General features: G+C 31.0%; 1 protein-coding gene and 1 long non-coding RNA gene across 3 annotated transcripts; both read right to left on the reverse strand.

The window, feature by feature from the left end:
- Window positions 1–1,880: 1,880 nt before the first annotated feature.
- LOC105799216 (transcription factor TGA9) lies at window positions 1,881–7,390 on the reverse strand. Of its 2 annotated transcripts, none has more exons than XM_052620545.1 (13): window positions 7,050–7,390; window positions 6,787–6,949; window positions 6,612–6,703; window positions 6,196–6,275; window positions 5,897–6,109; window positions 5,044–5,082; window positions 4,888–4,947; window positions 4,694–4,771; window positions 4,553–4,601; window positions 3,743–4,014; window positions 3,380–3,601; window positions 2,697–2,839; window positions 1,881–2,312 (listed from the first exon to the last, which is right to left on the reverse strand). In XM_052620545.1, the coding sequence occupies exons 2-13, from the start codon at window positions 6,906–6,908 to the stop codon at window positions 2,291–2,293; spliced, it is 1,392 nt and encodes a 463-aa protein (XP_052476505.1). In that variant the 5' UTR covers window positions 6,909–6,949; window positions 7,050–7,390; the 3' UTR covers window positions 1,881–2,290. The 2 variants fall into 2 exon arrangements, with proteins under 2 accessions (XP_052476505.1, XP_012485104.1); XM_012629650.2 differs by having other exon boundaries at window positions 1,881–2,298; window positions 7,050–7,383.
- A 4,953-nt stretch (window positions 7,391–12,343) lies between these two features.
- LOC128032448 (uncharacterized) lies at window positions 12,344–13,280 on the reverse strand. Its single transcript, XR_008188611.1, has 2 exons — window positions 12,976–13,280; window positions 12,344–12,672 (listed from the first exon to the last, which is right to left on the reverse strand). It is a non-coding gene; the product is annotated as an uncharacterized LOC128032448 (long non-coding RNA).
- Window positions 13,281–14,009: the final 729 nt, after the last annotated feature.

Raw genomic sequence — 14,009 nt, forward strand, 5'->3', positions numbered from 1 at the left:
TGGAGTAGCTTTCTCAAGTCTCTCTAAAGCAATGGAATGTTTGTTTAACAAACATTTTAAATTATCTTCATATCATTACTTACAAGTAATGTAAAATCATATTTAACTCCTCCAAAATTTTTAATTTAGTCTTACTAAATTTTGCAATGTAATGAATTTGGTGACACTTTTAATTATACATTCATCGTTACTTTTAGCTTAATATTGTCTTTATATTTTTAATTAATCAAATAGATATATTTACATTACTTAATTTGTTAGTAATATTTTTCATTCTAGGATCAGAATCAAAATTAAAAATTAAATCATTGATAATGTTATAATAAAGTATATAAAATCAGATTACATAAATTGGTTTAGATAATTTAAATGGTTCGTAGTTTATGACCATGTTAAGACTATTTTATTGTTTATAAATCCATTTGGGAGGTCGAGACCTAATACCCTAATCTCTTCAAATATTTCAATTTATTTTTGTCTTTTTATGTTTAAAATTTTTAAATTTTAATTTAATTTTATTAAAATTTGACCGTCAATATTTTATTTTATCACAAAACGCAAGAATTTAACACGACTGGTTATGTATTTAAAATATTTGAATGGACCAAAAATAATCATAATATTCTAGCCAATACGTGTGATCGACAATGGCAAACCATGCATGCTGTCAAGTTCTTTATTATATCCATTTCCTATTATTCAAGAAAAAATAAATATGCACCGCTCGTATTTTTCACGAATAGGCCAAAAACACAAAATTATATACAACTACTAATAATAAGATTTAATTGTTATATAAAAATTGAATATTATCATGTGAATTTCATGTAAAATGTCCCAGTAGTCAATGGCTGAATCCATTGAAACGGTGGTGATTTTCTTCTCTCTTTTTTAGAGTATATGGCCAAACGCCATTCCTCAAAATGGGTAGGAAACTTTTTTCTTAATAATTTCCTTTTTGAATTTTGTTTGTAAGGTAGTTTTATTTTTAATTTTAAATATTTCCAACAAAAATATTATATTTTGTTTTGTTTTACTAAATCGAGATAGATCTGATACGTGGTATAATTCATATTATTATTGTAAAAATTACTTAGAAATGCCCAATGTTCCATTCACTTAACCCAGAAGTTGCTACATTATTTTAGGGTCAAGGAAACGAACATTGTCTCATTTCTTTCTCCACTAAAGTAAAACATCTGCCAACAACTTCTATTTTATTTATATAGCAAACCTCTTTCTCTTTTTCCCACTGCCAAGTTGATTCAACAATAACACCCATGCATGTCTTTAATCTATTATATATTTCTATTTGGTCCTCTCCACCTTTCAGTTTACTGATAATTTTGAAAGTAAAAAATAAAGTGCACAACCACTTTGTTTAAATGAAGAGAAACAAAAGAATCCCCACATTTCACTCTTCCTTTCCCACAATTTCTTCTCTATTTTTACATCAATAATGACACCTCATTAATAGAATGTATAAAATTATATGCTTTTGATGATGACATATTTTTAATGTTTTTGCAAGAAGACAAGGGTTTCAGTCTTTGCCTCTATTTCTGTCAACCCTGGTGTGTTTTCTTTCTTCATTTTAGCTTTCTACATCATTGAAGAGGCACCTACTAAAGTCAAGGAGACAAAGTGACTTAATATATTCATGGTATATATGTGTACACATGTATAGATGACTAACGGACAGATACGAGCGATTTCGGGTGAAAGGTTTTTGATGTAAAATAAATTTCGACTCCACGACCCCTTCCCCATCCTTAAATAAAAAAAAATATTTTTCATCTTCTTGTTTTCAAATTATTTAAATTCCAGTAGCTTTAGATTTGAATTCGGATTACTCCTTTTCTTTTAGTCCTTGTATTGCATTTTTCTAACTTTGAATGTTCATTGCTAATCATTTAATTTCTTTCAAAGAAAGGGGAGAGAGATAGGTAGCTCCCTTGTGCACATTAAAATTGATTTTTTTTCATTTACATGGATAAACTTAATAATAAAAACAAACTAAAAGATTAAAAAAGGAAAAGCAAAAGAAAGCCCTAAGGTATCCTCTAACTTAAGTAGGTTGATGAAACCCAATATATATAATAATATATTTTTTGCATGGAAAGCTTTCATCGTGGAAATTACAGGGTTTTGATTGCTTTAACATCATATGAGTAGCTGCCTACTGGACCCTTTTTTCTTTTCTTCTTAAATCAAAAGTTTGAGAAATGATTCTGTGAGGGTTGGACCATTTGCAACTCTGTTGTTGTTTGGCATGAGTGATCTTCACTCATCATGCTCCTACATCATACAAACTAATCAATAATTACACATTAATTAATATAAACACATATGTATATATAAACTAACAAAAATTGAGTTTTATAATTTCTTTTAAAAATTAATTTCTAGCTGAGCTGATAACTATAAATAATTGTATAGAAAGTCTAGAATTTGTATATATTAAAATTGTAATATTTGTTTAAAAAGTAGGTAAACCTTGCACGATATGTATATTTAAATTTAAATTTTATCATCTACAAACATTTTATTTTTAGGAAAAAAATTTGAAAAGGACAAGTACAAGTTCCCAAATTTAAAAGGAAGACTATGACTAATTTGAAAATTATGGTTAATATATGCATAGTTTTTCATTAGGGTTTCAATATGTAGTATCTAGAGATATTAAGAGATCTTACTCTCGAGGACGAGAGGCCCAAAGAGAACTGAGTGCTCGTAAACGTCCATAATACTCTCCGATCATCAGAAAACACCGTGCTGCTTGTCTCACCGTTAATATCCGAGACAATTGGTGAAGGGTTTGCTGTCTTAAATTGTCAGCCTACATCACAAAATACAAGGTTAATTCTACACATGAATATAGAGATATGAGATTCTAGTTTGAGGATGCTTAAATCACATGAAAAAGCTTGATATGCATGACTTGGAAATTTCAGAAGATTTGAAAGTTGAAAGTCATGGGAATTTGTCTTAGGATTGGGTCTATTTCAAAATTTCCAATCATTCATTAAACAAAAGTAAAGAGTCGGCTTTTATTTTTCTTTCAGTATAAAATAAATCAATCAAGACTTTCCATTGATTGTTAAAGCTAGGGTTTTTTATTTCAAAAGATGTCATTATCGAGCCACCTTTTGATAGAAATTTTTATAGATAAAAATACCCAATCAAACCCATAGCTTTCAACATTGCCATGGACTTCTTACAGATAAAGCAATATATATATTTCTCCCGCATTAAAAATGATTTCTATTGATCAACAAGTTCAACAAATCATTTTCAAGCACCGTAATTTTATCTGACAATGTAACCTAACTGTCAAACTAGCTAATCAGCTTGTGAAGTGATGACAAAATTTAAATACCTGGCGAACGAAGCCTTCAAGATTGGCAAGCTTGCCTAAGGCGACAGCCATTTGTTGCATTCCATCGATGACCGGACCACCAGCAATGGTGTCGGTGAGGGACTGCTGAAGCTGTTCCAGGCCTTGGGTGAGTGCCTCTTCTGCCTGCTGTGAAGAATGCTGCAGGCTGTAAATTCCCATCACTTGCTGTTCTGTTAATGGGTCTAGTTGTGATATTAACATCTGCTCATTCATTAAAAACACACACATATATATATATATCAGAACTAGTTCCCCATGGGAATATAAACTTGGTCTTTTACCCCTCCTTAGGGCATGCATATTTAGCATACATTGTTAATGTACTAATGGCTGAGTTCAAACCTTGATGAGGTCGGAGGGTCTGAAACCTCCCATCCAAAGGAAGCAGCGCTCCGCCGGAGTGGTCCACATCCCGGTTATAAGGTGAAAAACATCGGCTTTTGCGGCGGCTACCTTCAACCGGAAAATTTCATCGTAATGTGAAATGTAGCTGTCTACGATAATCCGAAGGTCGCTGTCCGAAAGGTGTGCATTTAATCCAGTTCTGAGCTCCGACATGTGCCTCTGATCATCTTCTAACCATCTCGAATATTCCATGTCAAATATTGCAGCCCCTAAATCAAAGAAACACGACAATGGTAATGAAATAACACACGTGTCTGTATGCATATATATAGACTCCCAATTGCTATATGCTGTCCGAAAAGGGGCATGTCTTGTTTTGCTGAAAGTGGAAAAGCTCATAACAATGGCTGAACAAATTCATACATTTACTATAGGTTTGAACTCTAATGTTTGTAAAAGGCCAAACAACCTTTACAATATGTCAGGTTACAAGTGTTACTATTTTCTTTGACATTTTGTAATTGATATATAGGATAAGTATCATTTACAATTTTTTATGGTCAAATATTAGAATATATATCCATCAGAATTGACTAACAGATGCAGTCAAAATAATGACTAACTGTCATTTAACAAAGAACAAATTATAAACAGAAAGATACATTGTATCCAAGTTTTTGAAATTTTTTAAAATTTTAAAAACCAGCCATCATAGAAAATACATTCCCATTTTAATAAAAGTCGTTTTTGGTAAAATAAATAGTGCCAAAAAAAAACACTAATTATTTTTTTTTCCGAGGAACTTACCAGAGCTGATATTCCCAACAGTACCAGCACAACCTCCCAAGAAAAATCCCTATTGCACAAAATTCAAAAGAAATAATAAACAAAAGAAATAGTTTCTTTTTCTGGGAAAAAAAAAGACTTTTCTGTAAAGGGAAAGAAAACCTGAGATCGTGCTCTCTGAAGATCTTGTTCAAGTTGAGTTAACTTTATTCTACTTGATTCTAGTTGTTGAACATAAGCCTGTTTTAGACATACAAAAAGGAAGAAAAGAAAATTCAGTTTCTAAGACAGGTAGCAAAGCAACTCCATGCAAGTGTTTTGCATGTAATGTTTTTTTAAGGTATTCATGTAACAACCTTTTTTCTAAGACGACTTTTCCTTGCAGCTTCTCTGTTTTGAGCTAAACGTCTCAGTGTCTGAAAAAAAAACACATTTTGAACAGACTTAACTAAAATAAAAGTAAGAAAATACCGAGAAACAAAAATGGTTTTTTTTTTTTTTTGCTTTTGTACCTTAGCATCAAGCTGTTTCTCAGAAGTTGAACCCCTTCTCTGCAATATTATAGAAAAGCGTATGTATTAACAGGTGTATAATAAGAGGAAATAATACTCATTTAATATATAATTATAATAAATGAAAAAAAAGAAAGAAAGAAGAAGAAGCAGTGGTTGGTGATTTAAAAGATTCTTATCAAGCACAGACAAGAAGTTGGTCAGGAAAATGAGAGCATTTGGCTGTTTGGTAGGCCATGAAACTAAGAAATAAAAAAAATAGAAGTAAAATGATTAAGAATGATCTCACAAAGTTTCTGGGAAGAGTTGGTGATTGCTGATGGCGATGTGACTCTTGTTCTTGCAACATGTAATCATGAACATGGTAAGGGTAACAAAAATCATCAAAATCCGCCATTATATTTAGGTTTTTCTCTCAGGTTTAATGGTTGTAGATCTTTGGGTGTGTGTTTTTTTCCTAATTCCAAAACTGATTTCTACAGGAGGTTATATTTATAGGGATTGAGGAAAGTGGGGTCATGGTTTTATAATGAAAAAAAAGGTACTAGAGATTCTTTCTTAGCTTTCCAATGTGTAATTTGTGTGTTTCTCTCTCTATTTTCATGTCAGACATTCATCAGAAAATCGTTCAGGGATCAGAAAAGAAAGGAAAAAAAACTCTGAATCCTTTGATTTTCTGTGGGTTTGTTGGGATCTGTGAATAAAAGATAGGCCCACAGAGAGAAAGGATCAAAATCAATACAGTAATAATAACAAAAAATGATACCAACTATTTTCCGGAGTTGTTGGGGATATGAGAAGAAAGAGAGAGAGAAGTAGGGTTAGGGGAAGAGATTATTAATGATTAAAGGACCTTCTCTTGGGGTGTTTTTGCAGCAGCTGATTGATTCTGTGATGTTCCTGTTCTTGAGATATCACTTGCCATCTCTACCTGTTGTTGTTGATCCAAAGAAGATGTCTTCTTACTGATGGGTGATTCTGGCTCAACCTGGTTCTCAGTTTTGCTTGAGATTGTATTCACTCCTGATCCTGAATCAGTGCTTTCCTCTCCTGATTTTGAACTTCCCTACATACATAATCCCAAAACATATAATTTGTCAACTCTCTCAAGTACTGGTCAAAGGAGGTGAAAAAACAAGGTTAAGAAACTACTCTTGGGGTTTGCTGAAATCTCATTGGCCAAGAAGGGAACATCTCCAGGGTAGCTGCTGGCCTGCCTGCTGTGAATAAAGCTGCACAGAATCACCAAAAGCAAGATTTTTCAACCATATCCATATATCATATATTCAAACCCATACAGCCTGCCTGCTTCTTCTTTCTTTTTTTTTACAGTTATGGAGTCAGTAATAAAAATATGCTAAACAGGTCATATTTTCTATGTTTGTATCCTCACGCTATTCAAGTGTCTTGCTTTAGTATGATTACAGTGTTGGAAATGGTAACCCCTACTTTTTCCCCCTCGTTCCTCTCTCTCTCTCTCTCTCTCTCGCTCTCTCTCTCTCTTTGAGCTAAGCTACATCGGGACTAAAAAATAAATAAGTTAATAATAGGAGAAGTGAAGGGTATACGTGGTTTAGCTTCATCGTTTCTAATTTTCACTCCTTGCAGCACAATTGCTTCTTCAAGCTCTCCAAAATCAAAAGCAGACCCTTCTTGATGCCTGTGAAACCAGAATTGGCAACCCATAGTCCATAAGAAAGAACAAATATAACAGCAATATTTTTTTTTTTAAAAAGGACATACATGAAACTTGGGGGGACATTCATTCCATGAAGAACAGCATAAGGAATATTATGATGGTGGTGGTGATTGGAAGAAGGTCCCGAGTCTGTCAAACCTGTCTCTCCAACTCTATGGTTCGCCATGCAAGACTTGTTCTTTACACCATTCTCCAAACCAGAAACAGCTATAAATGAAAACATGTTGCAGCACAATGAATAAACTCAAATACCTCAGGCTTTAAAAAAAAAAAAAAACCAAAGTTGCCATTGGTTTTTTTTGTTTACCTCAACTTGGTTTATGAGCTTTAAGGAAGACAAAAGAAAATAAGAAAGGAAGGTTTTTCTTTTCTTTTGATGAGAGACAAAAGATGAAAAAAGCTCCAGTATTTGTTTCTCTTATCTCTGCAACTTTTGATCCTTTGATGGGTGTGTGTGGATCTTTTCTTTTGCTTTATTACAACACCTTGTGTTGGAAGAGTTGTAAGAACTTGTATCAGATTTTGGAACTCTTCTTTTTTATCATGGTACTACACAAAATCTTGTCCTCGCAGACCTCAGGGCCTGACCCCTCTCTCTGGTTTTTTTTTCTTTTAGTGTGGGGTGGTTTTTGAGTTTAAAAACAAATTTCAAACAAAAAATAAAATAAAAAACAATCTAAAAAATTATTGTCTAGAGGAACCCACTAGAATCACTGACTCCTACTCCACTCTCTCTCTTTAACCGCCTGTTCTTTCTCATTGGTCCTTTTTGTGGACCTCTTCAGCCCCTGCAAAGTACTCTTAATAATAAATGGATGCATATCATATAATTAGGTTATTTTCACAATATATCCCCAAACCATTGTTCCGGTTCTAAATTGGTCTCTAAATTTTAACATATTTTAATTGAGCTCTTAAAGCACGGGTATCGTGTCAATTAGCTCCTTTTTCCAACCTAACCATCAATAAAACGTTAAAAATTAGTCTTCTCAAATTTTATTAATGTTTCTTTTTATTTTTTCAACATGTTAGATCTAAATTGCTTGTGCGGTAAGTACACACATATTTATAATTCGATCAAGGTTAACATTTAATGCTTAGATTAACGGCTAAACTGATGGAAAGACTTGAATCAGGATTCAAAGAAAATATTATAAAGTTTAGGGATGCAATTAAATGTTGAAATTTTAAGATGTATAATATGAATAAGAATAGATGAATGATTAAGTTGATGTAGAATATTTTATTGATATAGAATGGACTTGTTGTATGAAAAACAAATGGATAGCAGCACTTAATTCAAGAATTGAAAATTAGATAACACAAGGTTTTGTTTCATAATAAAAAAAGGGGGGGGGAGGATTGGTAAAAAGAAAAGGAGAAAGGTAATAAAGAAAAAAAAGTGGGTGGTTTTGTTGATTATTATAGTAATATAGATCCCAAATTGTGAGGTGAGATATGATGAGTTTACTTTTCACAAATAATGGCCTTCATTTCTTTAATCTTCTGCCTCATACCATCCCAACTAAAACATTAATAAAATAATGATCAACAAGCCAAAACCCACTTGTATAATTTTTACTCCCTGAGATGGATTTGTTTGGAATTATCCCCTTTTGTTGATAGGTCAACATCCATTTCCCTGTCATCACCTAAACCCCCCATGCCCTCATTTCTTATTCTTTTTCCTTTTTTACAATTTCCTACTTTCAATTATATTTTCACCCTTTATTATTTATAATATATGATAAAATTGTACTTTGACCTCAAAAAATTGATAAAATTTTAATTTAATCCTTTAAAAATTATATACACATAACTCTTATAAATGGTAATTTGAAGACTGGTAAAAGAATTGCACATGATAGTTCATCCTCAAGGGCTTAATCCCCTATATTAGGTGAGGTTTCTTTGTTGGCAATGTCCCAAACTTTGTATCTAGACATGCAAATCAATGCCTGTGGTATGTATCCTAAAAGCTACCCTAAAATTGCAAAATGTCTAACCCAAATAAAATAAAGAAAGCTAAAGATTTAAATATTAGTATTTTTAAAAAAGAAATTAGGTTGTTATATATAAAGCATTATTGAGGACATTACTAATTTATTAATGCCAGTTATGATAAATTTTATATAAGAGGAAATGATTAAAGTATATAAATGTGTCGAAATTTACATACCATTACAATATGAAAGAGCTGCATGGTGATCTGCTACTTTTATAGGTAAATATGCCTTTCTGCCAATTATTCCCTTAATGATACCAATTATTGGTCTAAAAAAGAAAGGAGGGTTTGGATGAAATAAAGAAAGAGTTGATGGATTAGTTAAGCATAAATATATTTAATTAAGATGATAATTTTGTTCCCAATGAACCTTACAACATGTTTTTCATAAGGAAGAATTTTGAAACAGCCTTTTAGATTCCCCTGGATCAAGGCATTGCCATTGGTTCCTTCAACGAAAAGGGTGATTGGTCCAGATCAAATCCTACCCTCAATTATAGCATTAGGGGATTTTGTATATATAGAAATAGAAGATTAAGTCATTGCTTGTCATTTAAGCATGGAAACTGTATTGCTTAGTTAATTTGTATAAGATATAATAATGGCTTTAAACTAAACCCCCAACTTGCTTCAGGCTCTTTGATTGGAAACATTACTTAAAAGAGTTGCTTCACACAGTGTATGTATATATATACACATGTACTGAAGCTGCCATGCCATGGATGTGTCCAAGAGGTGACAAGTTTTTAGAGCTATGGATGGGATTGTCATGATTTTGACCTTTCATCACAAGGGAATAATCTCATGTTTGCCAATGATTAGCATTGGATTGTAACCCATCACCACTAAATTAAAATAAAAACTTTGGTCATTTATGGTGGAAAGAATATTTTGATTATTTTTATTTCATATAAACTGCTTCAATAATTGTTTTTTTGTTACTTAAAAAAATTGATAAACTAATTTTTGTACTTTAGATTAAAAAAACAAATTAATCATTCTATTAAAAATTTTATCCATTTATGCTAGAACAAGGTACACATCGCACACTACGTGTAACTGTTAGATTATTTCGTCAACTATATCAGTTTTTAGCAGAAAAAACCAATTTTTCCTTTAATCTAACATATAGAAACTAATGTACCTATTTTTTTTAGTAAAGAAAGCAAAATACAATCGATTCTTAGTACATACACCTCCATAATCCTTTTACCGTGCCGATTGAAAACTTGAAATTATAATATGATCAATGAATAAATTGATTAGTTAATTATTGATGTTAGATTGGTGGAGTATGGATTTTAAATTAATTAGTTTATAGAATTATTTTTAGGAAGTAATATTGAATAACTTTATAGCTTAAATTATGATGTCTATGATTTCTTTTCTTTTTTTAAACTGTAATTTCATTAGTTTTCTTTTTAGACAAAGACTTCATTATCTATATAACTAATATGAAGAAGACCTAACAAGCAGCACCTAATCTAGTTGTTTTACTTCAAAATCTTCTTTTAAATATTTTTTTATCAGTTAGTTTAAGCTAACAACTTTGTTAATTATTAAACTATTAATGGGGAAGGAAGCTAATTCTTGGATAAAGGTTCAAAGACAACTAATTTCAATAATCCAAGTATAATTTTAGAATGTTTTTCATCTATTTACAATATATGGTTGATGTATTCACACTGTATAATTTTATACATTATCAACAAATGATTAGACATTCATCTAATCTTATCCGACCTAAATTTAATTATAAATAAATATATTAATAATTAATATAATTATATTTTAAATAGTAGTTCAAACGGATTACATCGAGTAGTGGTCAAGTCATGATTTAGTTTAATTTGACTCGATCAGTAAATATCTCTAATCTTGACATATCATAAAAAATTTAAAATTCAATTCATCATGAATTTTTCAAAAATAAGGATGATCCTCTTAAAATTGATCCATCCCTTTAAAAGATTCATTTTATGTAAAATACTGGAACACATTTTGAGTTTCAATAGTCATTTTCATGTATAACAACACTTAGACATAAATTGAGATTTGATACCCAAATTAGAATCAACCTAGATAATTGTAAAAATTGTTAATGTGTTTATGAACTTAATATGATTTGACTTTATTGATGGAAGATTTGATGAAGGTGTTTGGAGACAATTCAAATGAGGGTAATGAAATTCATTTTAAGATGCTCAAGTGATTTGAGATAAGAATAAAAAGTTCTTGGATAATGTTGGTAGAGAATTGGGCATAAAAGCAATGTTTTGCGGCGATTTAGTTAATGATGAGAGATTACATAGACTAATGTGAGTCCATCAGATGAGTGTCTTATTGAGAAGGACGAGTCAATGAGTCGTGATGAACCTCTTGTATATATATTTTAATTGACCGAAGAACTTGTTTTTCAGTGATGGAGATCCATATTTGAGATGAGTATTAGCCTAAAAAAATAATTCATTAAGGTCATCTTTTTCATAATCTATTCTTTGATAAGCATGGTTCGTTCACCTGAATTATATATAACAAATTCAAAATAAATCTAACATAATATCAATTCAAATAGAAATTCTTCACACGTAAATCTTTAAGTTCCCATTTTTTTTAAATAAAACTTAAAAACAAAAATTTAATCCATTTTAAAATCTTGACTTTCCCTGTCTAAACTCATTTTAATGGCCGAAAATAGAAAATGATTAGACGGTCAAATGTAGCTTTGGTTGTCCTAACCCCAATTTTGGTAGTTAAGAATTGGTTGAAACAATTTTCCGAAGGCAGCTATAGAAGGGTCCAAGTTGGTGCTTTAATATTTAATTTTGTACATTTCCATATATTCCTATTTTAAAAATAAATTTATGTAATTGTGAATAATTTAGAAAATATATATAAAAAATTAATAAATTTATAATACTCTGACTTAGTTGAGTACAAAATAAATCCTTTTTTGGAAAATATTTAATAAAAAAACAGGGGAAGCATTTTGGTAACAAGCTTGAGGGTAAAAGAAAAACACCTTTTTGTTTTCTTAAAAATTGTAACCATAAATTATGGCATGCCCTAAAATGAACACATGCACCCCAACACCAAGGATTTCCCTTTCTCCCAACCAAAACAAACACACTGCATGCGACACAGGAAAGTACCTAACTATTATTTCCATCTCCATACGAATTGAAGAATATAAACATTATGATTCAATTTTTAAAATATTTTTACTATTACCTCCCTATTCAACCATGTTTATATATTCAATATTACGTGTTAAAAAAGTAGAAATAATCTTTGTCTATTTTTTTAATATTGTAGGTATTATGATTTTTTGGTCTTCAAATTTTATCAAATATATATATATATATATATTTAGCCTTAGTTCCATCCTTTTAGTTTTTAAATTTGTGTTATTTATCAAATCACTCCAAATGAATAAAAAGTTAATATTTGTTAACTTTGTTGACATGGTATACACGTAGATTACCACGAGTATACCATGTTAGCAATTATAATTGATTTTTAAAATATTTTAAAAATTATTTTTAAATATTTTTTTAAAAAAGCTTTTATAATTTTTTTTAATTTTAAAAGATTAATTAATTGATGACGTGGCAATCCACGTGTACGCTACTTTAGCAAAGTTATCTGTACAGCCCAAATTTTCCCGGGCCTCCAAACTAAATAGTTAACCCAATCTCGAAGCCCAATTACAATACCCGGCCCAAGGCCCAAAATCTAAATTGGCCCAATTGGGCCCAAAAATTTAAAAAAAAAACATCAGGGAACCCTAGGGTTCCCTGCCTTTCCCATGTGCGCCGCTCCCTCGGGCGTACCATCCGTGCCTCGTCCCGAGGCTTACCTGACACCCTAGCCACCGCCAACCAAGCATTGCACCAAAATAGCAAGCTCCGCCTCTGTTGACCACCTGCAAGAAAAGGGAAAGAAAAGACTACCGAACAGAGGCAGAAACGACAACAAGTAGCAGCAAAAGTATTGTATATTGGCTATAAAAACGAATACGATTTCTCTGTAACAAGGGGGGATTTTTGTATAAAAAAAAAACACAGCGTTTTGAAACAAAGAAATAAAAAGAATATAGATCGAATTCTGAGAAAGTTTTTTTTTTAGGTGCGAATCTTTCGTTTTTTCGTTATTTGGTTTTTATTTTATTTTATATATGCATTTGATAAATCAAAAATAAAAAAGGGAAAAGACGGAGAGCTCTTACCGTGGCGCCGTCGAAGCTCTTCTTCTCTCCGTCCAAATCAGAGTTGAGGAAGAGTGGCTCTTAGTTTCTCAAGCGGTGGAGAGAAAAAGAAGGGGGGCTAGGGTTTCACTTTTTTGCTTTATTTTCTTAAAGAATGGCAGATTAGAGTGATTTGAAAGTTTTATTTTATTTTATTTCTTTTTAAAAATATCAAACGGCGTCTTGTAAAGGAAAGAGGGTTGTGCATTATTACCCTAATGGGTATTTTACACAGTTAGTCCCTCCAATTCTGTGACAGATGCGACGCACTCTTTTATTTCTTTTAATTTCGGCCACGTAATTTCTCGCCTGTTCCAATCTGGTCCCGCGCAAATCAATGCGCATACGTGATGGGGAATATTGCGCAACCGATCCCCCATGCCCTCAGTGCCTTTTATTTCAGCTCCTTTACCACCTATTTCATATATTTGCAGTTTAGGACCTGATTTTTTATTCTGTTTCAACCATGTCCTCGATATATTTAATTTTTTTAAAAATAGGCTATTTTATTATTATTTGTTTTAAGTCCTTACATTTATTATTTAAATTTGTTTTACATTAAACTCATCTATATTCTTCACATATTTTTGAACTGTTTCTTTTATCATTTATGATTTTCTTTTATATATTATCTTATTCTAGATTGTTTTAGATTAACTAGTATTTATCACGAGTCTTATATTTTATTTATTTCAAATACATGTGTACATTTTATTTTTATAAATACATACACGTTTATATCTTTACATTCTCATATAATATATACATCTTAAATTTTACATATCTGCATACATTTTGTGAAATATATCTGTATGTAAATATTTTATATAAACATGTACTTATTTTCATATTTTTATAATTTGTATACATCTCCATATATACCTATATACATTTTATTTTCATGAATATAAATATACGTACCTTTTATCTATATTTATATGCATATGTTCCTCATATATTTTATAATCTCAAACTACGTACATCTATACATTTTATAATACGTATATATACCTATA

Source organism: Gossypium raimondii, chromosome 9 (assembly GCF_025698545.1).
Source record: "Gossypium raimondii isolate GPD5lz chromosome 9, ASM2569854v1, whole genome shotgun sequence".
NCBI classification, from domain to species: domain Eukaryota; kingdom Viridiplantae; phylum Streptophyta; class Magnoliopsida; order Malvales; family Malvaceae; genus Gossypium; species Gossypium raimondii.